The sequence below is a fragment of the Hyperolius riggenbachi genome, chromosome 7 (genome assembly GCF_040937935.1).
Source record: "Hyperolius riggenbachi isolate aHypRig1 chromosome 7, aHypRig1.pri, whole genome shotgun sequence".
In the NCBI taxonomy this organism is placed as follows: domain Eukaryota; kingdom Metazoa; phylum Chordata; class Amphibia; order Anura; family Hyperoliidae; genus Hyperolius; species Hyperolius riggenbachi.
In genome coordinates this window covers 261,647,525-261,674,541 of record NC_090652.1, presented here as the reverse complement: position 1 = coordinate 261,674,541, position 27,017 = coordinate 261,647,525, and the positions used below count along the sequence as shown (strand labels likewise).

The window sequence follows — 27,017 nt, the reverse complement described above, 5'->3', positions numbered from 1 at the left end:
CCTGATGGAAAGGCGGCTCACTCTCCTCCCCTAGTGCCTTCCTCCTTTCCTATGCAGAGTCTTAATGAGAATGTAAATGAGAGGTTACTCACCCGGCTCTTAGCATTCCACTGAATAGATCTCCCTTTAATTAGAGGCATCTCTAGCTACTTAATACTGAGCGTACCTCTGGCTACCCAATACCAAGGGGCACCTCTAGCTGCTTAATATTGAGGGTACTTCCGGCTACCGTATACTAAGGGGCACCTGTAGCTATCTATGAAGGGCAAGGGAAATAAGGGAGAAGGGATGGCTAGCACACTTGCGGTGCGGTTCGGCGGGGGTTTGTAGGTTCATGGAGGGTGAAGTCTAAGGTGCCAGGACATCTGTGCCTATAGGCTCCTGTGAGATAAATCCGGGCCTGGTAGCATGTATCATCTTAAGCGTACATTAAAAAAGGGCATCGGGGAAAAAAGGGCGCAGGGTTTTAAACGATGAGCATGAATAACGTTTAAAAAAAAATCGTGCTATATTTCGTTTAAAAATGTTTTATAAAATTATAAATCATTAAATAATGTGTATGAAATCGGCAATTGTAAAAACGTTAATCTTCCCTGTTTTAAAAATTGAAATGTATAATAACGTTTTATAAAAGATTAATAAGAATTTTACTAAAGCTATACCTAACCCTACTCTCATACAGAACCCTCCATGTACCTACCCCTAACCCCCTAGACCCCCCAGGTGGTGCCTAACCCTAAGACCCCCCCCCCCCCCCCCCCAGGTGGTGTCTAAACCTAAGGCCCCCCTGGGATAAGCATTAATAATGTTTGAAAAAAAGATTGTACTGTTTTTCGTTTAAAAATGTTTACACATTATTTAATGATTTATAATTTTTTAAACATTTTTAAACGAAAAACAGTACAAAATTTTTTTCAAACATTATTAATGCTTATCCCAGGGGGGCCTTAGGTTTAGACACCACCTGGGGGGGGGGGGGTCTTAGGGTTAGGCACCACCTGGGGGGGGGGGTCTTAGGGTTAGGCACCACCTGGGGGGTCTAGGGGGTTAGGGGTAGGTACATGGAGGGTTCTGTATGAGAGTAGGGTTAGGTATAGCTTTAGTAAAATTCTTATTAATCTTTTATAAAACGTTATTATACATTTCAATTTTTAAAGCAGGGAAGATTAACGTTTTTACAATTGCCGATTTCATACACATTATTTAATGATTTATAATTTTTTAATCATGAGAAGCAGTTATAAAACAGTAAAAGTCTCCGGGCGCCGCTTGTAAAATGTTGTTTTTCTCCGGCGCCCTTTTTTCCTGTTGGGCGCCCATTAAACGATATTTATTATGGGAGTGAATGGCGGCGCCCTTTTTGTCCACCTGCCTCAGGCGCCCGAATTTACGGTTTCCTCATTTTAAAGCTACAATGGCCAAAGACTGAGAAATAGTGAATTTTCCATTTTTTTCTTAATATTCCCGATTAAAATGCATATAGAAAAAAATAATTCTTAGCAAAATGTACCACCCAAAGAAAGCCTAATTGAAGTGTGGGGGAAGCAAGATATAGATCAATTCATTGTGATAAGTGATAAAGGTATTGGCGATTGAATGGGAGGTGAAAATTGCTTGGATGCTTAAAGGGGTTCTGTGGGGGTTTCTGAGGTGAAAAACTGCCACTTACCTTGGGCTTCTATCAGCCCCGTGCAGCGGTAATGTCCCACGCCATCCTGCTGCCATCCGCCGTTCCCCGCAGCCGGCACCGGGCTATTATTCGGCTGTCACACAGACGAATAATGCGCGTTGCCGTGCCTCCGCTCGCGTCATCTGAGGCTTACTGCGCAGGCGCAGTACAACGGGTTCTTGTACTGCGCTTGCGCAGTAAGCTTCCGATGACGCAGGCGGAAGCGAGCGGGTGCGCGGCCACTCTAGCGCAGCCGCAGTTGGATCCCATGCCACTTAGACCGGGGCCGGCGGCGGAGAACGGCAGATGGGAGGAGGACGGCGTGGGACATTACCGCTGCATGGGGCTGATAGAAGCCCAAGGTAAGTGTCTGTTTTTCTCCTCCGCAACCCCCCACAGAACCCCTATAAGGTGAAAAATGACTGATGGCTGAAGTGGTTAAGCTACAGAAACCAGAACTGAATTCAACCAAGTTGGTTGAATAGCTCAGAGAAGCTCTTTTGCATAGATCCCTTGAGTGTTTTAACTCTTCCTGTACTGAAAAATACTTTTTTTTTCTTTGCTACTAATGTTCTAATTTTCAGCTGTATTACTCATACAATACATTATCTCATAGGTTTATTTTCGCTTCAGATTTGCTTTAAATAAACTCAATTGAGCTATTTACTCCATGCTTTATTTTCCCCCTCTATCTCTGGTTTTGGAATAATGCTTCATCTAGGCCAGGCATGGGCAAACTTGGCCCTCCAGCTGTTAAGGAACTACAAATCCCACAATGCATTGCAGGAGTCTTACAGCCACAGTCATGACTCATAAAGGCAAATGCATTGTGGGACTTGTAGTTCCTTAAAGAGTAACTGTCAGGCTGCAAAAGCTAATTTAACCCTCTATTCTCCTGTGTTAAACAGTTTAGAAGGAAGCCAAAAAGGCAATACTGAAGTTAAAAATATCTTACTTTTGATGTGTGCTGAACAGCAAGGCTGTTATTCCCAAGCTCTTAATAGGCCGAGAGGCCGCATACCGTACTGCAAAGCATTCTGGGGCTGCTTCTTCCCACCTTGGGTCCTCCGCTCGGCTGCTAGTGAGAAGTTCCAGGCTCATGTTACAACAGCTTGTAACGCAGTCCAGCTCACAGCACTGAAAAATCTTCGGGCAGAGTATACTGCATGAGTCCGCTATTGTTCCTAGCCACATGGCTAATTAATATTCACTGCACAGTAGTGTCTAATCATCAGGAAGCAGGGAGAACATGACATCACAATTGGCTTCATAGGAGACAGACAAACATGGAACCTGCCATGAGCTGTCAGGAGCATCATTCTCTGCAAATACTATATAAAAATTCTGTGAAATCCAAACGTGGACAGTGAAATGCATATGTAATGTAAGTACAGCCAATCTTTAGCTACTGATGTGTTTTTTTTTCTCTGAGACCTTATACCTAACAGCTCCTCTTTAACAGCTGGAGGGCCGAGTTTGGCCATGCCTGTTCTAGGCAGTAGTGCCAGAAATCTGTGTGCGGCTTCAAACTCACATGCCTGCACTTTCACTCAAAATAGCTCCACAGAAGCCCTGGCAAATCATTCCCAGCAGCCTCTGTTCTGCAAGTCTGCTAATTACCTCCATCTCTCCGCTTCTGCTACTCTTGAAGGCTGCATTTATGTTGTCGGCAGCAGAGAAAAAAAATGTTAATTGGGCCTATTAGTGAACCAGCTTTTTATGTAGATTATAGAGGAACAATAATTTCCAGTCAGCTGCACCAGGCCAGGGATTCCATCTCTGACCCCGATAGAGGCTGTGTGGTTTTTTGGCGGTCTCCGCAGTCACCCATGTGAAACAAGGGGCTTACAAATTGATGAATGGTTCCCTGCTTCCAGATGTTGTGTGAATATTGCTTCCACGGCGGTGACGCTCTGCATTTCCCAGTGTCTGACTTATTGCGTAAGAAGCTTATCGCTAGTGTTGTGGCAAGGCTGGCAAGCGTGTATGTGACTGCTGCTGTGCTCTTGGCTGCTAAGCAATAGTACTGATGAGATATGGTTTCTTTTGTTAGTGTAATAAGAAGGTAACAGTATTCCTACACCTGCAGGGCTCTTTATGAGGGGAAAAGAATCTGTATGACGGATAATGTATTCCAGGTCCTGTTGGATGGCAGAGAGCCGGTGTACTGCCAAGGCACAATATGCTTTACAGATCTTTTATGCTGTCCTGACATTGGGAGATTAGCTAAGGGGCACAGGAAACGGCTTGGAGTCCTGCCAGAGCGGAGGGTGCATGTGGGGACCAATGAGGAGATAAAAATTACTGCCTATGAACTGATGCCACAGATTCATAGCGGGAAAGGGAAAAAAATTAAAAAAAAGTTACCTTAGTCTTTCCAGGACCCAGGTAGGTGTGTTTTTGTTTTGTTTTTTTCTCATCTTCGTTGGGGAGAGTGGTTGTTCAATGTTCTTTTCAGACATTGCCTCCATTACCATGGACTTCAATGGTGACATGAATATGACAGTTGGTAGTCCTAGTACAGGAAATAGAGGACAACAAAGGAGGTTAGAAATTTAAGACTCCTCACTAATGGTGTCTTTAAAGGAGAACTGTAGTGAGAGGTATATGGTGGCTGCCATATTTCATTTTAAGCAATACCAGTTGCCTGGCAGCCCTGCTGGTCTATTTGGCTGAAGAAGTGTCTGAATCACACCAGAAACCAGCATGCAGCTAATCTTGTCATATCTGTAAAAATTGTCAAACACCTGATCTGCTGCATGCTTGTTCAGAGCCTATGACTGGAAGTATTAGAGGCAGCGGATTAGCAGGATAGCCAGGCAGCTGGTATTGTTTAAAAGAAAATAAATATAGCTGCCTCCATACACCCCTCTCTACAGTTCTCCTTCTTTAAAGCAGACCCAAACTCTTGCACAGCACACAATGAAAAGTCTTTATTTCACATAGTTGCTTAAAACATTTACTTCTGTGTTTGTTCAGGCAGATTAACCTGTCTAATAAGCTCTTATCAGCAACTGTGAATAGACCACAGGACAGCTCTGCTGAGGCAGCTCTCCCTATAGTATACACTTAAGCTGGCCATACACTGGCCCGATTTGCCGCCGTTTCGACAGCAGATTCGATCACTGGGATAGAATCTGCTCCCAATCGTTCGCGGTAAACGCACCCGCCGATCCGATGATTGCGCCGTGCGGGAAATTACCGTCAATCGCCCGCGGGTAGGGAGCGCGTCACTAGCGGTGGCCGATCCAATACAGTTATATATTACCTGTGCTGGCTCCCGGGCATCTTCTCCGAGCTGCACCGCTCTGTTCCAGCGTCCATCCCAGCGTACATTAACTTCCTGTGTCACTCCAGTGACCAGGAAGTTCAACTAGAGGGCGCTCTATTGACACAGTGTACGCTGGGATGCGGTGCGGGGTGCAGCACGGAGAAGAGGACCCGGAGCCAGCTTCAGGTAATGTATAGGGGGGGGGGACAGGCGGCAGGAGCAGCTCAACAGATTGTGATCGGTTTCAGGCTGAAATCGATTCACAATCTGTTTGCAGTAAAGGCAGCCATACGATCCCTCTCTGATCAGATTCGATTAGATAGGGATCTGTCAGTTGGTCGATCTAATGGCAAATCGACCAGTGTATGGCTACCTTTAGACTTACAGTAAACCCTGAAAGTAATGCTGTAAGAAAAAAAATTAAAAAATGGGATATCTACCTTGGGAGCGGGAAGCATCTGGATCCTGAGGAGGCCTGTGCTAAATAAAAAATCTTTTGTACACTTAGAGATTTCGTCATTGAGGTAAGCTACCTCATATCGTTTATCATTTTTAAGCTGTTTTTAGACTCTCTTATCATACCTAGGGCGCCCATCCCCAATTATATTAATTGACCATCTAGCACACACCATACAATCTTTAGAAAAATTGAGGAAAAATTTCCAGCATTCCGGATCGAAAAAAGGGAAATCCGATCAGATTTTTCAGTTGAATATGAAAAAAAAAACCTTTTTTTTCTGGGAGCTCAGAACATATTTATTGAATTGCCGTAAAATCGGATCATATTATTGTATCATGTGTCCACCTGAAAGAGAATCTGTACTGGGAAAATCTTACATAAATAAACGTACCAGCCTGTTTGTCTTCTCCTAGCCCCCTCTGACATTTTCGCCGCTCCCCACTGCTTTCTTGGTGATAAAATCACTGTTTTATTCATTGTTTTTGTAAACCATGAAGATGGCCGCCAAACAGAAAATACATCATCAGAGTAGGTGCCTGTTTGCAGGGGCTCCTCTCAAACGTGATGTGATTGCTGGAATGTAACCCCACTTGTTGCTTTAGCTGCATGTCTGGGCTCTGCACTGATCTTTCTGCACTCACAGCTGTTCTCAGTCACAGCTCCTGAGCCTGCAGATGCTGGCTGTGAGCATACACACAGCACACACACAGAGCCTGCAGGGGGCGTGGAGGAGGTGTGCATAACTTCTCCCTATCACAGCAGAGCAGTGCTTTCCTCTCTGCCTCGACAAGGCTTGACAAAAAAAGATTAGATTTATTACAGAGATAGTGCAACTAGAAAAGGCTTCAGTAATCCAGACCACATTAGAACAGGTATAGGAACTTATAGGATAGAAGAAATAAGGCTGAAGATTTGGTTACAGAGTCTCTTTAGGAGGTCTTCTGAGCTTCTGCACTGATGGCTTCAGAGTAGTTCTGTTTCTTTGTGTGTTAAAGTTTTTGTCTTTTTTTTATTATATTTATACTGTAGCTATCACTAAGTCGGAGGAAAGTAACCCTTGTTCCATTGTTTTCCAGCTCCCTCCATCCTAAAGCGAGAGAAGAGGCTGAGGGCCAAGAATGTGCGTTTCAACTGTGTCACCGTATATTACTTCACTAGGAGGCAAGGCTTCACCAGTGTGCCCAGCCAGGGAGGGAGCACCTTGGGGATGTCCAACCGCCACAACAGTATACGCCAATACACGCTGGGAGAGTTCGCTGTGGAGCAGCATCGGCTGCATAAGGAAATGCTGAGAGATCACCTTCGAGAAGAAAAACTCAACTCTCTGAAGCAGAAAGTAAGGTTCTGTGAATTTGATTCACAAAGCTTTGATCCTGAATATCTCACTTAGCTTATATTTTGCTTCTGCTGTAACGAAAGCTGATTCATGAGATAATTGGATAAGATAGATAGATAAATTATGTGTTAAAATAGGGAGAGATAAATTGTGAGAGAATTCATGAGGTTTTTTTTTAATCAACTCCCTATTGTTTAGACCTAATGTAAATTGCTGACCTCAGAAAGGTTGCTTACAGCACTGCCTTCTGGGCCAACGGGGCGCTGGAGGGGGAGGAGGGTGGTGCTGTGATGTATGTCACAGCACCACAAATAAAACTGTATAAAAAGTATATGGTTAAAAACCTGGTTTAGGGGTACTTTGAGAACATGACAATAATGATTAGATTGTTAGCTTCTTGGAGGGATAGTTGGTGATATGACTGGAAGCAGGAGATTTGGGCGCATGAGACAAGTGGACACTCCCATTATAAATATCGTTTAATGGGCGCCGAACAGGGAAAAAAAGGCGCCGGAGATTAACGTTTTACAAACGGCGCCCGGAGATTTTTAAGGTTTTATAACTGTGCTTGTGATGATTTAACTTTACAAAATGAGCCTGTGACAAATAACGTTTATAAAGATACTAAATCACTATTTCTAAAACCTTATTATCCACCCCAAAAAATGTTTTTTACATTTTTTTATTTACATTTTTTATTTACATTTTTTATTTGTTTGTAAAACATTATTATCCATAGGGGGTCTTAGGTTTAGGCACCAACAGGGGGGGTCTTAGGTTTAGGCACCAACAGGGGGGGTCTTAGGATTAGGCACCACCAGGGGGGTCTTAGGTTTAGGCACCAACAGGGGGGTCTTAGGTTTAGGCACCACCAGGGGGGTCTTAGGTTTAGGCACCAACAGGGGGGGGTCTTAGGTTTAGGCACCAACAGGGGGGGGTCTTAGGTTTAGGCACCAACAGGGGGGGGTCTTAGGTTTAGGCACCAACAGGGGGGGGTCTTAGGTTTAGGCACCACCAGGGGGGGTCTTAGGTTTAGGCACCAACAGGGGGGGGTCTTAGGTTTAGGCACCACCAGGGGGGTCTTAGGTTTAGGCACCACCAGGGGGGTCTTAGGTTTAGGCACCACCAGGGGGTCTAGGGGTTAGGGATGGGTACAGGTAGGGTTTTTAACAAACGTAAATATAAGTTTCAGTTTAGAAAACGGGGAAGATTAACGTTTTAGGAATTGCCGATCTCATACACATTATTTAATGATTTATAAATTCTTAAAACACTATTTGTAAATGAAATTCTACACAATATTTTTATAAACAATAATACTGCTTATCGTTTACACCACGCGCCCTTTTTTCCCCGACGCCCTTTTTTGATGTACGCGATATGACTGTAGTCTTTGTGAATCGCTGTAAAAAATATCAGCAATCTATGAATTAATACCGTAATTAGTAGTAGTAAAAAAAAAATGGTGTCGTTTCTGAAGAAACCACATGATGTTGGCTTTGTGTCTTATTGGCTGTATGTGCCAAATTGTGTGTACCTTGCCAAATTTTAACCCCAGTCACCCAGTGACCAATGGTGCCAAGTTTGGGAACACTGGCTTTAACCACTTGCCGACCGCCCACAGCCCATGGGCGGCGGCAAAGTGGACGCCTAAAGGACCGCAATACGCCTTCAGGCGGCGCGTCCTTTAGGCATGCCGGGGGAGCGATCGCGTCATTGATGACGCGCGCTTCCCCCGGCAACTGGCTCCGCCCACCCGCCGTAACATCCCGCCGGCCATACGGAAGCGCCGGCGGGATGTTAACCCCGCGATCGCCGCTACAAAGTGTATAATACACTTTGTAATGTATACAAAGTGTATTATACAGGCTGCCTCCTGCCCTGGTGATCCCAGTGTCCGAGGGACCACCAGGGCAGGCTGCAGCCACCCTAGTCTGCACCCAAACACACTGATCTGCCCCCCCCGCCCACTGATCGCCCACAGCACCCCTCAGACCCCCCCCTGCCCACCCCCCAGACCCCTGTTTGCACCCAATCACCCCCCTAATAACCCATCAATCACTCCCTGTCACTATCTGTCAACGCTATTTTTTTTTTATCCCCCCCCCCTGCCCCCTGCCCCCTCCTGATCACCCCCCCACCCCTCAGATTCTCCCCAGACCCCCCCCCAGACCCCCCCCCCCCCCCCCTGTGTACTGTATGCATCTATCTTCCCTGATAACCTGTCAATCACCCGTCAATCACCCGTCAATCACCCATCAATCACCCATCAATCACCCATCAATCACCCCCTGTCACTGCCACCCAACAATCAGCCCCTAACCTGCCCCTTGCGGGCAATCTGATCACCCACCCACACCAATAGATCGCCCGCAGATCCGACATCAGATCACCTCCCAAATCCATTGTTTACATCTATTCTCTCCTCTAAACACCCACTAATTACCCATCAATCACCCCCTATCACCACCTGTCACTTTTACCTATCAGATCAGACCCTAATCTGCCCCTTGCGGGCACCCAATCACCCGCCAACACTCTCAGATTGCCCTCTGACCCCCCCTTATCAATTCGCCAGGGCATTAATTACATCTGTTCTTCCCTGTAATAACCCACTGATCACCTGTCAATCACCTGCCAATCACCTATCACCCATCAATCACCCCCTGTCACCCCCTGTCACTGCCACCCATCAATCAGCCCCTAACCTGCCCCTTGCGGGCAATCTGATCACCCACCCACACCATTAGATCGCCCGCAAACCCGCCGTCAGATTACCTCCCAAATGTATTGTTTACATCTGTTATCTTCTCTAAACACCCACTAATTACCCATCAATCACCCCCTATCACCACCTGTCACTGTTACCTATCAGATCAGACCCTAAGCTGCCCCTTGCGGGCACCCAATCACCCGCCCACACGCTCAGATTGCCCTCAGACCCCCCCCCCCCCCCCCCCCTTATCAATTCACCAGTGCATTAATTACATCTGTCCTTCCCTGTAATAACCCACTGATCACCTGTCAATCACCTGCCAATCACCTATCACCCATCAATCACCCCCTGTCACTGCCACCCAACAATCAGCCCCTAACCCGCCCTTGCGGGCAAACTGATCACCCACCCACACCAATAGATCGCCCGCAGATCCGACATCAGATCACCACCCAAGCGCAGTGTTTCCATCTATTCTCTCCTCTAAACACCCACTAATTACCCATCAATCACCCCCTATCACCACCTGTCACTGTTACCCATCAGATCAGACCCTAATCTGCCCCTTGCGGGCACCCAATCACCCGCCTACACGCTCAGATTTCCCTCAGACCCCCCCTTATCAATTCGCCAGGGCATTATTTACATCTGTCCTTCCCTGTAATAACCCACTGTTCACCTGTCAATCACCTATCAATCACCCATCAATCACCCCCTGTCACTGCCACCCATCAATCACCCGCTGTCACTGCCACCCATCAATCAGCCCCTAACCTGCCCCTTGCGGGCAATCTGATCACCCACCCACACCAATAGATCGCCCGCAGATCCGACGTCCGATCACCTCCCAAGTGCAGTGTTCACATCTGTTCTCTACCCTAAACACCCACTAATTACCCATCAATCACCCCCTGTCACTGCTACCTATCAGATTAGACCCCTATCTGCCCCTAGGGCACTCAATCACCCGCCCACACCCTCAGAATGCCCTCAGACCCCAGCCCTGATCACCTCGCCAGTGCATTGCTTGCATCTATTCCCCCCTCTAATCACACCTTGAGACACCCATCAATCACCTCCTGTCACCCCCTAGCACACCTACCCATCAGATCAGGCCCTAATTTGCCCCGTGTGGGCTCCTGATCACTCGGCCAAACCCTCAGATCCCCCTCACACCCCCTTCCGATCACCTCCCCAGTGCATTGATTGCATCTATTTTCCCCTCTAACCACCCCCTGAGACACCCATCAATCACCTCCTGTCACCCCCCTAGCACTCCTATCCATCAGATCAGGCCCAATACAACCTGTCATCTAAAAGGCCACCCTGCTTATGACCGGTTCCACAAAATTCGCCCCCTCATAGACCACCTGTCATCAAAATTTGCAGATGCTTATACCCCTGAACAGTCATTTTGAGACATTTGGTTTCCAGACTACTCACGGTTTTGGGCCCGTAAAATGCCAGGGCGGTATAGGAACCCCACAAGTGACCCCATTTTAGAAAAAGACACCCCAAGGTATTCTGTTAGGTGTATGACGAGTTCATAGAAGATTTTATTTTTTGTCAAAAGTTAGCGGAAATTGATTTTTATTGGGGTTTTTTCACAAAGTGTCATTTTTCACTAACTTGTGACAAAAAAAAAATCTTCTATGAACTCGCCATACACCTAACGGAATACCTTGGGGTGTCTTCTTTCTAAAATGGGGTCACTTGTGGGGTTCCTATACTGCCCTGGCATTTTAGGGGCCCTAAACCGCGAGGAGTAGTCTAGAAAACAAATGCCTCAAAATGACCCGTGAATAGGACGTTGGGCCCCTTAGCGCACCTAGGCTGCAAAAAAGTGTCGCACATGTGGTACCGCCGTACTCAGGAAAAGTAGTATAATGTGTTTTGGGGTGTATTTTTACACATACCCATGCTGGGTGGGAGAAATTTCTATGTAAATGGTCAATTGTGTGTAAAACAAATCAAACAATTGTCATTTACAGAGATATTTCTCCCACTTAGCATGGGTATGTGTAAAAATACACCCCAAAACACATTATACTACTTCTCCTGAGTACGGCGGTACCACATGTGTGGCACTTTTTTACACCCTAAGTACGCTAAGGGGCCCAAAGTCCAATGAGTACCTTTAGGATTTCACAGGTCATTTTGCGACATTTGGTTTCAAGACTACTCCTCACGGTTTAGGGCCCCTAAAATGCCAGGGCAGTATAGTAACCCTACAAATGACCCCATTCTAGAAAGAAGACACCCAAAGGTATTCCGTTAGGAGTATGGGGAGTTCATAGAAGATTTTATTTTTTGTCAAAAGTTAGCGGAAAATTGATTTTTATTGTTTTTTTCACAAAGTGTCATTTTCCACTAACTTTTGACAAAAAATAAAATCTTCTATGAACTCACCATACTCCTAACGGAATACCTTGGGGTGTCTTCTTTCTAAAATGGGGTCATTTGTGGGGTTCCTATACTGAACTGGCATTTTAGGGGCCCTAAACCGTGAGGAGTAGTCTGGAAATCAAATTTCGCAAAATGACCTGTGAAATCCTAAAGGTACTCATTGGACTTTGGGCCCTTTAGCGCAGTTAGGGTGCAAAAAAGTGCCACACATGTGGTATTGCCATACTCGGGAGAAGTAGTACAATGTGTTTTGGGGTGTATTTTTACACATACCCATGCTGGGTGGGAGAAATACCTCTGTAAATGACAATCTTTTGATTTTTTTTACACACAATTGTCCATTTACAGAGTTATTTCTCCCACCCAGCATGGGTATGTGTAAAAATACACCCCAAAACACATTGTACTACTTCTCCCGAGTACGGCGATACCACATGTGTGGCACTTTTTTGCACCCTAACTGCGCTAAAGGGCCCAAAGTCCAATGAGTACCTTTAGGATTTCACAGGTCATTTTGCGGAATTTGATTTCCAGACTACTCCTCACGGTTTAGGGCCCCTAAAATGCCAGGGCAGTATAGGAACCCCACAAATGACCCCATTTTAGAAAGAAGACACCTCAAGGTATTCCGTTAGGAGTATGGTGAGTTCATAGAAGATTTTATTTTTTGTCACAAGTTAGTGGAAAATGACACTTTGTGAAAAAAACAATAAAAATCAATTTTCCGCTAACTTTTGACTAAAAATAAAATCTTCTATGAACTCACCATACTCCTAACGGAATACCTTGGGGTGTCTTCTTTCTAAAATGGGGTCATTTGTGGGGTTCCTATACTGCCCTGGCATTTTAGGGGCCCTAAACCGTGAGGAGTAGTCTGGAAATCAAATTCCGCAAAATGACTTGTGAAATCCTAAAGGTACTCATTGGACTTTGGGCCCTTTAGCGCAGTTAGGGTGCAAAAAAGTGCCACACATGTGGTATCGCCGTACTCGGGAGAAGTAGTACAATGTGTTTTGGGGTGTATTTTTACACATACCCATGCTGGGTGGGAGAAATAACTCTGTAAATGGACAATTGTGTGTAAAAAAAAATGAAAAAATTGTCATTTACAGAGATATTTCTCCCACCCAGCATGGGTATGTGTAAAAATACACCCCAAAACACATTCTACTACTTCTCTTGAGTACGGCAATACCACATGTGTGGCACTTTTTTGCAGCCTAACTGCGCTAAGGGGCCCAAAGTCCAATGAGCACCTTTAGGCTTTACAGGGGTGCTTACAAATTAGCACCCCCCAAAATGCGAGGACAGTAAACACACCCCACAAATGACCCCATTTTGGAAAGTAGACACTTCAAGGTATTCAGAGAGGGGCATGGTGAGTCCGTGGCAGATTTCATTTTTTTTTGTCGCAAGTTAGAAGAAATGGATTCTTTTTTTTTTTCTTTTTTTTTGTCACAGTGTCATTTTCCGCTTACTTGTGACAAAAAATAATATCTTCTATGAACTCACTATGCCTCTCAGTGAATACTTTGGGATGTCTTCTTTCCAAAATGGGGTCATTTGGGGGGTATTTATACTATCCTGGAATTCTAGCCCCTCATGAAACATGACAGGGGGTCAGAAAAGTCATAGATGCTTGAAAATGGCAAAATTCACTTTTTGCACCATAGTTTGTAAACGCTATAACTTTTACCCAAACCAATAAATATACACTGAATGTTTTTTTTTTTTTATCAAAAACATGTTTGTCCACATTTTTCGCGCTGCATGTATACAGAAATTTTACTTTATTTGAAAATTGTCAGCACAGAAAGTTAAAAAAATCATTTTTTTGCCAAAATTCATGTCTTTTTTGATGAATATAATAAAAAGTAAAAATCGCAGGAGCAATCAAATAGCACCAAAAGAAAGCTTTATTAGTGACAAGAAAAGGAGCCAAAATTCATTTAGGTGGTAGGTTGTATGAGCGAGCAATAAACCGTGAAAGCTGCAGTGGTCTGAATGGAAAAAAAGTGGCCGGTCCTTAAGGGGTAGAAAGACTGTGGTCCTCAAGTGGTTAATTCTGAGAATTACAGCTGTTTACATTTTCTCATTGAAGTCAATAGGGAAAATCTGGTGGTGGCTCCGCCCACAGGAGCACGGAGAGTGGGATTGCTTTAAGAGCACAAGCAACCTATTCGGGTATGAGCCGAACAGGCATGCTAAGTTTCATAATTGTACTCTTAAAACTCTGGGAGGAGTGGCGTATAGAAAATTGCTACATTTTCATTGGTCATTGGTAGTTCCGCCCACTTTGGGGTACCTCAGAAAAATACATATTTTTATTCGGGGTGACACCAACAATACATGGTCCGAGTATGGGAAGTGTAGCTTCAAAACTGTACGAGTGGCAGCGATTTGAAAAAATTTTCCCTGTCAGGCAATGGCGAAAAAGGGGTCTTCAGTGGTCCACAGCAGGACAGTGGTGGGTGGGATCACTCATTAAAGCACAAGCAACATACTTTGCTATAAGACGGAGTGTAGAAAGTTTGGAGCTTGTACCCCTAAAACTGTAGGAGGAATAGCTTATAGAAAATAGGATGGGGCAAATAATGAGCTGAACTTGAACAATACGTTGGCTTCTTCAAAGCCAACATAAATAACAAACAACTTTGACTAATAGCTAGGTCTGATCTGCACTGCACCCCTCAAAACCGTGCTTTTCTTTTCATTGCAAAGTTTACCAGCTGACCAGTAGGTGGTGCTCCATAAAAAAATGCATTTCTCTTGAATTCATATTTTACCTGCTAACAAATAAAAATCTATAGCAGAAAAAGAATAAGTGGACCATAATGACACAGATCAATAAGCATCCCATTTAATGTCTTCTGTAAATAAGCGGCACCATTTTTATCTGTATTTGTTTTCCTGTTTGTATTTTGGATGTGTTTGTTGCATTAATTCCCTTTTCCATCAATTCCGAAAAAGCAACGGCGGATCTCTTAGGGGCTGACACAAATTAATAATAATGAGCCCATTTGCATAGGAATGGCCTCATTATCTTGCTGACTTCTGAGAAATGCTAGAGTCGGAATTTTAATGCCTTCCCTGCAAATGGCGGATTTCCTCTCTGGCGGATACAGCTTAGACGCTGCCTAATAAACACGGCCTCCTTCAATCTCAAGCCTCTTCAAGGCCACGCTTGGGAATTTACACTGCATCCTCCAAAATTAATATAATATATGCTCATCTCGGCAGAAATTCCTTCCTCGTAGAGAGATGCTATCAATGTGTAATGAGAAGAACATGGAGGCATGGCAGCAGTTTACACTTATAGCACTGAGTTTACCAATCCTAAACATGGCTATTTTTTTTTTTATTCTAACGTACTTGCCTCTAAATTGCTACATTGTTAGTGTACATGAGTCAAGAATCACTGAAGATTGCATTCATCTTGAGGTTGTGACAGTTGTATGTCAAAATGATCTGTTTATGAAATTTGCATACCTTCACTATTTTTTGCTCAAAAATGTTGAGCCAGACCTTTGCACATTCTCACTTCCTTTTGATTTAACAGAGGGCATTTGTTGACCAATAATTAACTGAACATGATGATGAATATTATTGTATTTTTTTTGTTATCCTGGGTGAAGACTGTATTACCACCAGGGGAGGATGGAAACCTTTTGGCCTGGGGGGTGAAAATGCAACCCAGAAGCCCTTTCATGGCAGCCTCAGCCCAAATGCATGCCCCCCATCCTTATATGGCTCCCTTGGTGGTCTAATGTTCCCCATTTATGACCTCCCTGGTGGTCACCCCCCCCCCCCCCCCCCAACCACCACTATTAATTTTATCCCCTGGTGGTGGCCCTCCTTCCAGTATGCTCTCCCTCGTATATAATAAGTAGTATGCAGAGGGACGGGCAGAGGTGTAGCTAGGGTTTTCAGCATCCGGGGACAAAGATAGTTTTAATGCCCCCAAGTAAATCTGCTGACTGGGTTGGGTGTGAGGGAGCAACTATGTGCTGGCTGGGGTGGAAGGGGGCATTTGGGTACTGCCTTGGGTGGGGGGAGTAAGCATCTAGACCAGGCATGGGCAAACTCGGCCCTCCAGCTGTTACAGAACTACAAGTCCCACAATGCATTTGCCTTTATGAGTCATGACTGTGGCTGTCAGTCTCCTGCAATGCATTGTGGGACTTGTAATTCCTTAACAGTTGGAGGGCCAAGTTTGCCCATGCCTGACCTAGATGTTGACTAGGGTGGGTGGGAGCATCTAGGCAATGGCTGAGGCAGGTGGGAGGGAACATCTAGGTGATGGCTGAAGGGGGGTGGGTTGGAGGGAGCATCTAGGCCCTAGGTTCTCAACGTCTGGTACGCGTAACCTAGGCGGTACTTCTGATTGTTCTAGGGGGTACTTGGGCTTGATATACTTAACCAAGAATAACAAATTTCAAGAAATGCATAGACTTGGAGGGGAGGGCAGGCAGCGCAGGCCGGTCTACTCCATATGGCCGCCCTGGCCCTTAATGCAAGGGGCCAGTCTGCGCCTGATCACCACAACCAGGGTGGTCTCAGGGCTGCAGTGGCAGAACTACACTCCATGGGGCCCTCCAGCAAAACATGAGACCCCTTAACGTTCCCTTGCCTCCCCTCTGTGCCCCCTATGGTCTTAGGGCCCATCTCACAAGAGTCCTAAAACAAGTGTGGCCATCATGATCTTCACACCCATAACAAGTGTAGCCACAAAAATCTGATCTTAAGTACAGTCCCCTGTATCGGAGGAAGGAAAGGTTAGTAGATGACCACGGGTTAGTTGTCATACTCAGATGCAACATGAGAAGGTTTCTGACAGGTAACACCACTTTACTAAATGCTACCATTTGGCTGCATGTGATTGCAACCGGAAGGCGCTTGTGGCCAGCAACTGGGAGGCTGATCTGCCTGACAAGCAAGCATTCAGCTGCCCAGGGAAAAGAGGTCATAAAGGAAAACCGAGACCGGAGGGGGGGGGGGATTTATTTTTATATTAAACATAGTGGGGCTTCCTCCAGCATCATGCGCAAAGATCGCTCCCACGCCACCGGCCTCTGCTGCCTGCGGTTTTGTACCAGGTCCCGTAACTTCCTCCAGTTGCGGCCAGTCTGCGCAAGAGGACATGTGCTCTCTCTATAGTGAGTGTGTCCATTCCTGTTCACACACTATAACATGTAAGTTATGCAGCAGTCCACTGTGAACCTAGCCTCTAACTTAATTCTTCAATTAACTTTTGATCATTCTTTCTGCGAATGAAAAATTACCAAAAAGTATGAGGAAAAATGACTGTTGACATTATCCTGAATATTTCCTTGCTGGTGGATGGCTTTAAAAAGCATTTTATTGATGAGGTGTGAAAATATCATCTAGAAGAAAAAGTGAATTGAGTAAGGGCTGGTTCAGATGGAAGCTTGTGCAGCGTTTACCGCCAGCGTTCAGGGCTTGGCGTTAAACACTCCCGTTCAAGTGAATGGGAGCGTTTATACCAAGCTTTTACGCGCGTTTGCACGAACGCGGCGTTCGGGTCCCGATTTTCCCTGGCGTTCAAGGAGCCCCTGGAAGCTACATGTAGCTTCCAGGGGCGGTTAACCGTGACAGGTAATGTCCCCCTAGGGGAAGAAAAAACGCGACCGCATCCGAACGCAACGCGAACGCTGCTGAAAGCTCGAACGCATCACCAACGCGACGCCAATGAACGCAACGCCTCTGAACGTCCGTCTGAACCAGCCCTAAGGGTCTAGCTTGGTTTTGGTTTTTGTAAATGACACACGGCTAGTGTCTTACATTGGGGCTAAAATCAATAGTCTGAATGTATTGTGCTATTTATCAGGGCTGAAATGTAACAAAACTGAACTGCACCAAAAGTACAAGTACACCAGTATTTTTCACATGCAATAAAATTCCTCTTAACAATTGTTGCTTTGATTTCAGATAACAAAGAACGGTACGATAGAGTCTGAGGAGGCCAACGTTCTCACGCTGGATGATATTTCAGATGATGACATTGACTTGGATAACACAGAAGTAGATGAGTATTTCTTTCTCCAGCCTCTGCCCACAAAGAAACGCCGCGCCTTGTTGCGAGCTTCTGGGGTGAAGAAGATCGACGTGGAAGAGAAACATGAGCTGCGAGCCATCCGCTTGTCGAGAGAGGACTGTGGCTGTGACTGTAGAATATTCTGTGACCCAGAAACTTGCACATGCAGCCTGGCAGGCATAAAATGTCAGGTGAGTGACCACGTAGGAGCCATTCCAGAGGGAAGCGTATTAATAGAAGTGATCCTATAGACAGAATTGGGAGGGGTTGAGGAAAAATTGGAAAAAAAAAAAACTGATTGCAAAGAACTCTGGATTCTTGCTGGTGTACCTGCTATGCAATGCCGCAAGCCTCCAGCGGCCTTTCTCTTATCAGGTGCTCCCGGGTGCCAAAATGTACCTTGTTTGCAGCTAACTGGGCACTCCAGGCACCAAAATTTACCTTCTTTGCCGGCCGGATATCCTGACTTTGTGTCAGAGGTTAAGCTTTAGGGGTAGGTGCCACTGGGGGGGGGGGGGGGGGGGTTAGGGTTAGGCACCTCCAGGGGTTGTCTTAGGGATGGGCACCTCCAGAGGGGGGGGGGGTTAGTGTTAGGCACCACCAGGGGGGGGGGTCTTGGGGTTAGGCACCACCAGGGGGGGGGTCTTGGGGTTAGGCACCACCAGGGGGGGGGGTCTTGGGGTTAGGCACCACCAGGGGGGTCTTGGGGTTAGGCACCACCAGGGGGGTCTTGGGGTTAGGCACCACCAGGGGGGTCTTGGGGTTAGGCACCACCAGGGGGGTCTTGGGGTTAGGCACCACCAGGGGGGTCTTGGGGTTAGGCACCACCAGGGGGGTCTTGGGGTTAGGCACCACCAGGGGGGTCTTGGGGTTAGGCACCACCAGGGGGGGGGTCTTGGGGTTAGGCACCACCAGGGGGGTCTTGGGGTTAGGCACCACCAGGGGGGTCTTGGGGTTAGGCACCACCAGGGGGGTCTTGGGGTTAGGCACCACCAGGGGGGTCTTGGGGTTAGGCACCACCAGGGGGGTCTTGGGGTTAGGCACCACCAGGGGGGTCTTGGGGTTAGGCACCACCAGGGGGGTCTTGGGGTTAGGCACCACCAGGGGGGTCTTGGGGTTAGGCACCACCAAGGGGGGTCTTGGGGTTAGGCACCACCAAGGGGGGTCTTGGGGTTAGGCACCACCAAGGGGGGTCTTGGGGTTAGGCACCACCAAGGGGGGTCTTGGGGTTAGGCACCACCAAGGGGGGTCTTGGGGTTAGGCACCACCAAGGGGGGTCTTGGGGTTAGGCACCACCAAGGGGGGTCTTGGGGTTAGGCACCACCAAGGGGGGTCTTGGGGTTAGGCACCACCAAGGGGGGTCTTGGGGTTAGGCACCTCCAGGGGGTGTCTTGGGGTTAGGCACCTCCAGGGGGTGTCTTGGGGTTAGGCACCACCGAGGGGGGGGTCTTGGGGTCAGGCATCAGTAAAGGGAGGGTTCTGTGCTGTGTGAGAGTAAGGTTGAGGTTAGCCATAGTAAAATATCAGTAATGCTAACCGATATTTTACTATCAGAATCCAGAAGTAGTGTATCGCTAAGTTTAGTGATGTTCTACTAGCGGCAATCCCCTGTGCCTCCCCCCCATGTATGCATATTTGTTGTTTAAGTATAAATGCACTGACACTTTAATAAGCCAATTAAACTAAAAGGCACTTGAACTGTGAGGGATATGGAGGGAGCCATATTTATTTCCTTGTAAACAGTGTATATTGCCTGGCTGTCCTGCCGATCCTCTGCCTCCAATACTTGTAGCCATAGACGGTGAACAAGTAGGCAGATGAGGTGTTTGAATTACACACCTGAGACAAGCATGCGGCTAATGCAGTCAGACACTACTGCAGCCAGAAGCCAGGCAACTGGTATTTGACAGAAAATTAAATATAACAGCCACCATTTTTCTATCAGTTCAGGTTTCTTTTAAAGGTAATATACAGCAGATTCGATCACTGTGATTGCATCTGCTGTGAAAACGTTAACGCAAATATTGACCAATCGATTTCCATCCAAAATCGATAGATTCAGGCGATTTTTCCAGGCAGAGAATTTTGCTCGAACGCCGGCTGTTTGGGAGCGCGTCATTAATGGCGTTTTATTCGGCGGCGATGATGCAGTAATAATCCCACAAGTCCCCGGGTCCGTGCTGTCCCTTTCTCCAGCTAGCGTTTTTCCATCTCCTCTTCACCACTTCCTGTCCCGCCCTGTGAGAAGGCAAAATTCAAACAGTAGAGTGCCCTCTACTGTTTGAACTTCCGTTTGTCATAGGATGGGACAGGAAGGGAACGGACCCGGGGATTTGCACCAGTGGACAGGTAATATTATTGCTGCTGGCCGGGGGAGCCCAAATGGGGGAGGCGAGGCAGCGGCAGCCCCACAGGTTGTGAATCTATTTCATGCTGAAATCGATTCAAAATCTGTGTGCAGTGTATAGGCAGCCAATAGATTTCTCTCTGATCAGATTCAATCACACATTGATCTAGTTGTGCAAACAATGCTGATGATACAGGAGTGCTCTCAACCTCCAAAGCTAATTGTTAGATCACTTTTAGCAGCTAGTCAGTTTCTACACACTGCAAGCAGGGAAAGTGAAATCGCATGTATTATATTTGATAGGTAATTTGTGTGCCTTGTTGTGAGGCCTTGTTAACATTATAAATCACCAGCGCCAACCGCGATTTTATTGAGCGATTTTGAAAGCGCCTTTCTAAGCGCAAATCAAAGTGCTTTTGTGTAGCGTTGTTTTTTTCACTTCTGACTGGAATTGGCTTTGGCGGAAATTGGAATTTCTGCGTAATTGGAAATTGACATTTCCAACTATCCCTACTCTAACATGAATTAGAAAAATATACTGAAATAAACTTTTTAGGAGGCACAAGTGCTATTTAAATGCCATTGGCACTTGACTGCAAAGTTGTTCTGCCTTTGAAAGTAGTAATATGAAATGATTGTACAATATTTTAATTGGTTTGTGTTGTGCTTTTATTTGTTTTTGTTTGTTTTGCTGGAGCAAGTAAAAAAAAATGCAGTTTTTCTTTTTCATAATTTTGAAATTCTGTTATAACAGGTGGATCGTATGTCTTTCCCTTGTGGATGCTCCAAGGAAGGCTGCAGCAATACCGCTGGACGCATTGAGTTTAATCCCATACGTGTACGGACACACTTTTTGCACACTATTATGAAGTTGGAGCTGGAGAAGAACAGAGAGCAGCAGCTATCTGCAGCGAATGGTTGCCCTGCAGAAGTTGGAACTCTTGCCGGTTCTATGGTGCAGTCAGGCCACCCTGTGGAATATTCTATCGGGGAGAACTTTGAGGTTGAAACTGACCCTCAGTCAGCAATGATGCACTTTCAGAATTCTGATGAGTTGGACTGTAGTGGTGAAGAGGAAGACGAAGACGATGGAAGTAGCTACTGCAGTGAAGCTACGGATTCTAGCACTCAAAGCTTAGCTCCAAGCGAGTCAGAAGAAAATGATGCTGAAGATGACGACGATGATGGTGAGAAATCTGATGACTTCAACGATGCCATTGTACCCCATGATGATAACTTACCCGTATCTTCCGTCTTCTGCTATCCTGATGCCAACGCAATGCATGAAAACCATTTAAAGAATGCTACGTATTATACCAACTCCTCAACTTTGTATTATGAAATAGAAAACAACAACACTGATCCCACGAACCAGATGACAGAGGCCTACTCAGATCAGGACTCCTTGAAAAATGGTGCTTCAAATTTGGTGCCTTACAACATGAGGTCTGATCAGTTTAAATATGTTGACTATTCTGGCCAGTCCGTTGAAGACTACACCAATGGGCATTACACCTCCTCAAGCCCATCTGTGATAGTTTGTCGCGCCGCTTCAGAGAACAACAATAATGCTCACTGCAATTCTTTGTATGCTGAACATCGATCTAGTCTCCCCCCAGTAGAGTTTCGGTCCTATTTAAAAAGCCCCACCTCTGAAGGATATGTATCAAATTTGAACAATGGTAGCCGCCATGTTCCTGAACTTCTTAATGATAATGCCATAGCTCTCTCTGAGACAAACAAACTTCATGAGGATTGTATAAAGTCTCCCGTTGTAGAGACTGTTCCAGTTTAACGGGAGACAAATGAAGAAGCATATCTGGGATAGTGTTTTTGGATTTTTGTTTGTTTTTTTTCATGTAAAACTGTTCAACCTCAAAAAAAGGGACACAAACACTTTTTTTTTTTGTCTACTTATTTGATTGAAATTCATGTTTATGATGACCATGGCAATGCACAACAACACTGTTTGACAATGTAAAAAAAATCTAAACAGATTTATTAGGAAATCTTAATTTAAAATATGTTGATCTTTATATATTTCAGAAGTAGCCTTCTATTGAAACGGTGACCTCTGCCAAACCGACACAATCAAATCTTTGTATAGTTAATGTATGGGTCTCTGCAAGATTGAACAGCTTTTCTTAGGCATCCTGTGGATTTTTGATTGGTTTAACCACAAATCTCAGAGCTATCCGCTAGAGGTTTTTTTCCCTTTTTTTTTTTTCTGTTTTAATACCAACTAGAACATCACAGGCTGCTAATGCTAGCTTGAGTATTGTCGGCTAGCGCTTAGAAGAAAAAGACTTTAATGTGAATTTGTGTTTCAAATAATGGTTACTTGTGATTTATTATTTATGAAAATTCTGTGAATTGTTCAGTGTTTTTTTTTTTTTTTTTTTCTTATTTATATGGACAAATGGACAGCATGTTCATAAAAAAAATACTTAATGACTATCATGGAATGCCCTTAAAAATTGGGACAATATGATGTTGAAGACTCTTTTTTTTTTTTTTTTTTAATAAGATTGTCAACTGTTGGGTTGGGGTATTTATAGATTGATCTAACTGGATCTCAATATTGTTAAATTACAGCAAATGGTACTATCATGCTCTCTGAATGGTAAATGTTAATATATACTGTGTACTTGCTGAGAGCCCTGGTTTGCTTGACCTTGTTCAAGGTCTCTTGAGATGGTCTTCTTTTCCCTTAAGAAATGTTTTCTTTCCACCTACATTTCTGCTTTGCTACTCAAAGTAAAATAAAAATAGATTCATCTCTTACCTCAGCTGCATAATCCATTGCTTCAGGCTTTCCCCGGTGTTGGATACTATGATGGAAGCTTAGACTGGTCATGTGGCTTCTTCATGGGTTGAGGAGAACTTTTTAAGTAGACTAAACACTGGTAATAAGTACAGAGGCACCACACGAGTAAAATAAGCTAAAAGGCGTTTGGCTCAAATACAGATATAATATAGTTACTCCGCTATTTCCCTGATGAAGCAGGATTACGCCTGTAAAACGCGTTGCACTGTGGAGTATTTAAATAAAGAGAATTGTTGATCAAAATCAACAGGTTCGTGTCGACTAATTGGTGAGGTAAGCCCACCACTACCTGCCTTTTTAACCAGCTTTAAGCTTATATTACTCTTGTATTGGCACCTCTGTACATATTATATTACCAGTGTTTAGTCTAGTCCACTATTAGGAAAGAAATTGATATCACCCCTCCACTAGCTACAGAGAGCGACTTCTTGAACCTGAATGGGATCAAGTCTAATTTCCCCCACCTGCCTGTACAGTGGTTGCCTGAGTGGTAACCCTTATCTGTGAGTATTATCCACTTATCAAATATGTGTATTTATTATACCATTATACTTTTGCAGGCTATCTATTTCCTTTTTGCTTAAGTTTTTAAGGTAGAGCTGCTGTCTGATTGTCTTTCCCCAGGAACCTGAGTCATGGGCCAAAAGTAGGCATGAGCCAAATCAGGGTACCATCAATACTTGCAGTACATCCAAAATTAATCTACAAAGATGACGCCTGCTCAGACGCAGACCTTAGGGAGTATTCTTATTTATTGCACTTATGACAACAAAGGACACATTCAAGCTGGCATAATGATTTGGGGTGCCCAAAGATCAAATGCGCACATCAGGATATTGTAGAATCCAAGGCAAAATGTTCATAATGACCTCAGATGATGATAAAATTGGCTTTTCATGAATAGAATTACCACGTATTGATTCTGTTTCCTGGTGTTTCTAAAAAAAATTAAAATCTTTAAAACCTGTATTGAGAAAAATATGTAGGCATCTATTGCTGAGTCTAAAAATTCCAATTTCTGGGCTGTAATGCTAATACTATTTCTATAGTAATCTTTGAGTTATTCAACTGGAGTTATTATGCAGATCAGTTCTTTCACACTTTCTGGGAATTATTTTGGCCAGAACATCTGTTTGAATGCTCGGCAACTGCCATTTTCTTGATGGAAACTGTAAAATGCAGTCTCCATCATTGTCCATCAAAATGAAGCCTTGTGCATGAGTAATACTCATGGAAAACATTGTTTACTTCAGTGCACTCCAACCCCCACTGTGCCACAGCTGATGGGGTCAATCTTTTCACAGGTAGAAGGCACTCTGTTATTTTGTACCCTGCAGCTAATTGAGGAAAATAGGTAATCGATTAACTGACAGACCAGCTACCTTTCCATCTAGCTGAAGTGTCTGGAAGTGGGTGATACTGAGCTGGCTATTGACGGCAACAATCTATCCTTGGATGTCTTTGTGCAAGAGGAGGAAGCTGACTTTCTATAGTTTCTTTAATGTGTAGTTCTAACTTAAATTTTGTTTGTAAAAAAAAATATAATTGCATCTTAACATCAGCAGTGCTGTGCTTTCCATCAGAATAATGAGCAGTATGTGTCGGACAATGTGCATGTCTCAGTGGTGTAGCTAGAGAGGTGCAGGTATGGCTCGTGCCATGGATGCCACAACACCATGGACCATGCCTGCCCCCAAACCTCCTCGTCACTCAGACCGGATTCATTCTGTTCTGAGCAGAGTGAAGAGGACAAGAATCTGGCACAGACCAACAGAAGATCCAATCAATTACACCTTTATTGCATCTCCAAACAACTGACATACATAGTAAAGTGTAGGCCTGACAGTTGTTTCACAGGTAGCAACCTGCTTCTTCAGAGGCAAAATATACACACACCTCGTCATATGTATATTTTGTCTCTGAAAAAGCAGGTTGTTACCTGCAAAATGGCTATCAGTCCTACACTTTACCATGTATGTTGGGTGATTGAGGATGCAATAAAGGTGTAATTGATTGGATCTTCTGTTAGTCGGTGCCTGGATTTTTGTCCTCTTCACTCTGCTGCTATTGAATTGTTGGTTTGGAGGCATAGCCGACACACCTGTTACCCCAATCTCTGCTATATGCGTTCTGGTGCTGGTCATTTTCCCTCCTCTACTTAGATAATTCTGTTATCTGGGGAATATAGCTACTTTGTGTATGCAGGGCGCACTTGGCTTAGTGTTAGAGGACAAAGAGCTTTATAATACCAAGATACACCCCTGGCATATTTATAATGGTAGAGAAGCATACGTTTAATGTACTGTATGCTTTGCTCCAATTATCACACATGTGTAGTGTGAAAGAAGCCTAAAAAGAGGGCCTTTTGAATAATGATGTAATACACTTGCCTATTTACCCTATCTCTTACTACCGAAATGGTTTTTAAAAATGTGTGTACTAGAGCTGGACACTAGGTAGCTAATAATTCTGGCTTGTATGCACATTTTATGCAGCTTAAAGTTGGGATCATCAATCTATTACCAAAGATCCAAAGTACCAAAAAGTTAAGACTGCACTTTTAGCTTAAAAATAAAGATCCACAAAATAGACTAAAAAGTGGGGTCGCTCTGAATTTGATTGATTGAGCCTGGGTCTTATGGGCAAGGATATGACTCCAAGATGATCTATCTGAACTTCTGGAAGATCTACTTGCATATCAGTTGGATAGGTCCTACACCATCTGCAGAAAGGAGGTAATTGTGTCTGTGTACATCTTAGCACAACAGTATGATTAGCCCATGCTGATACTAGATGACAGTAATGTGCAGGAGGAAAAATGCTTTCCAGCAAAGGATTATTGTAAAGAGCTGTTAGCATTTTTCCCACAGAACCTAAATATCATATTGAACATGCAAAAATCAAACCTGGACTATTTTATGGCTTACATCAAATTAGTGTAGCAGAGGTATAACTACTGGCAAAGCAAGGGTGGCATCTGTAGATGGATCTAGGCCTGTAGAGTGCCCCACCTATTCATTACCCACCCCCCAATGCATAGTTCCTCCTCCATAGATGTGTCCATCCATACCTTGGTAGAGGGTGCTGAGTGAATATGACCCCCAGGGATAAATCTCAGCGTCTGGGGGCCACTATGTGGGAAGAGAATGTGAATGTTTAAGGGTGGGGGATTTATTTATTTTCTGGGGAGATCCATAACATTTACAACTGAGTACATAAAATGTGCTCATCTATTCATGCTTTATGAGGCTGGCTCAGGTATGTCAAACCGGTCCTATGAGGGCCGAGATCCTCACACATTTTTGACACAGCTCAAATGAATTGATGGGTCTGAATGAGGAAAGGTGTGGCCCATCAGGTAGAACACATTCCTCTCTTTCTCAGTCCATCCTAAACACTGGCATGGATCTGGCCCTCCAGGCCTGGAGTTTGACACGTGGGCTAGAACAAGAAACTTTTAAAATATTTAAACCACCTTTTAAAGTAACAGCATGGCTATTGGATTAACAGGTTGATGGTTGCTTTAAGACCATCTCTACCATATTAATAATCTGCAGTGTTTAAGAGAGAATCAACCATTTCTCCATTTAATAAATGACAGTATTCCTGTAAGGTGTTTGTGTCATTTACAGGGAACCTGAAGTGAGAGGAATAAGGGGGCAGCCATCTGTAGTCCCTTATAAACCATGCCAGTTGCCTGGCTGTCATACTAAGCTTTTGGTTTTAGTTGTTACTTGTTTTGTACATGCAGCCAGTGGAGTCAGAGCAGAGTCAGAGCATCTGATGTGCAGCTCATTCTGGGCCAGTCGCTTAAAGTATTAGAGGCAGAGAATTGGCACAGAAGTCAGGCAACTGGTATTATTTATTAGTATGTACATGGCAGCATATGTATTCTTTTTACATCAGGTTCCCTTTAAATTAGTTCTGTGA

At 44.6% G+C, this 27,017-nt stretch overlaps 1 protein-coding gene across 2 annotated transcripts in view; it reads left to right on the top strand.

Annotated features, from left to right (window-relative positions):
- The window catches only part of CSRNP3 (cysteine and serine rich nuclear protein 3), a 152,164-nt gene extending 127,574 nt beyond the window's left edge, over positions 1 to 24,590 (top strand). For both annotated transcript variants that reach the window (XM_068247053.1, XM_068247054.1), the window contains exons 3-5: positions 6,477 to 6,736; positions 17,808 to 18,104; positions 21,015 to 24,590. In XM_068247053.1, the coding sequence (XP_068103154.1) occupies positions 6,477 to 6,736; positions 17,808 to 18,104; positions 21,015 to 22,055 (1,598 nt within the window). In that variant the 3' untranslated portion in view covers positions 22,056 to 24,590. The remainder of the gene's footprint in view (positions 1 to 6,476; positions 6,737 to 17,807; positions 18,105 to 21,014) is intronic.
- The last annotated feature ends 2,427 nt before the right edge of the window (positions 24,591 to 27,017 follow it).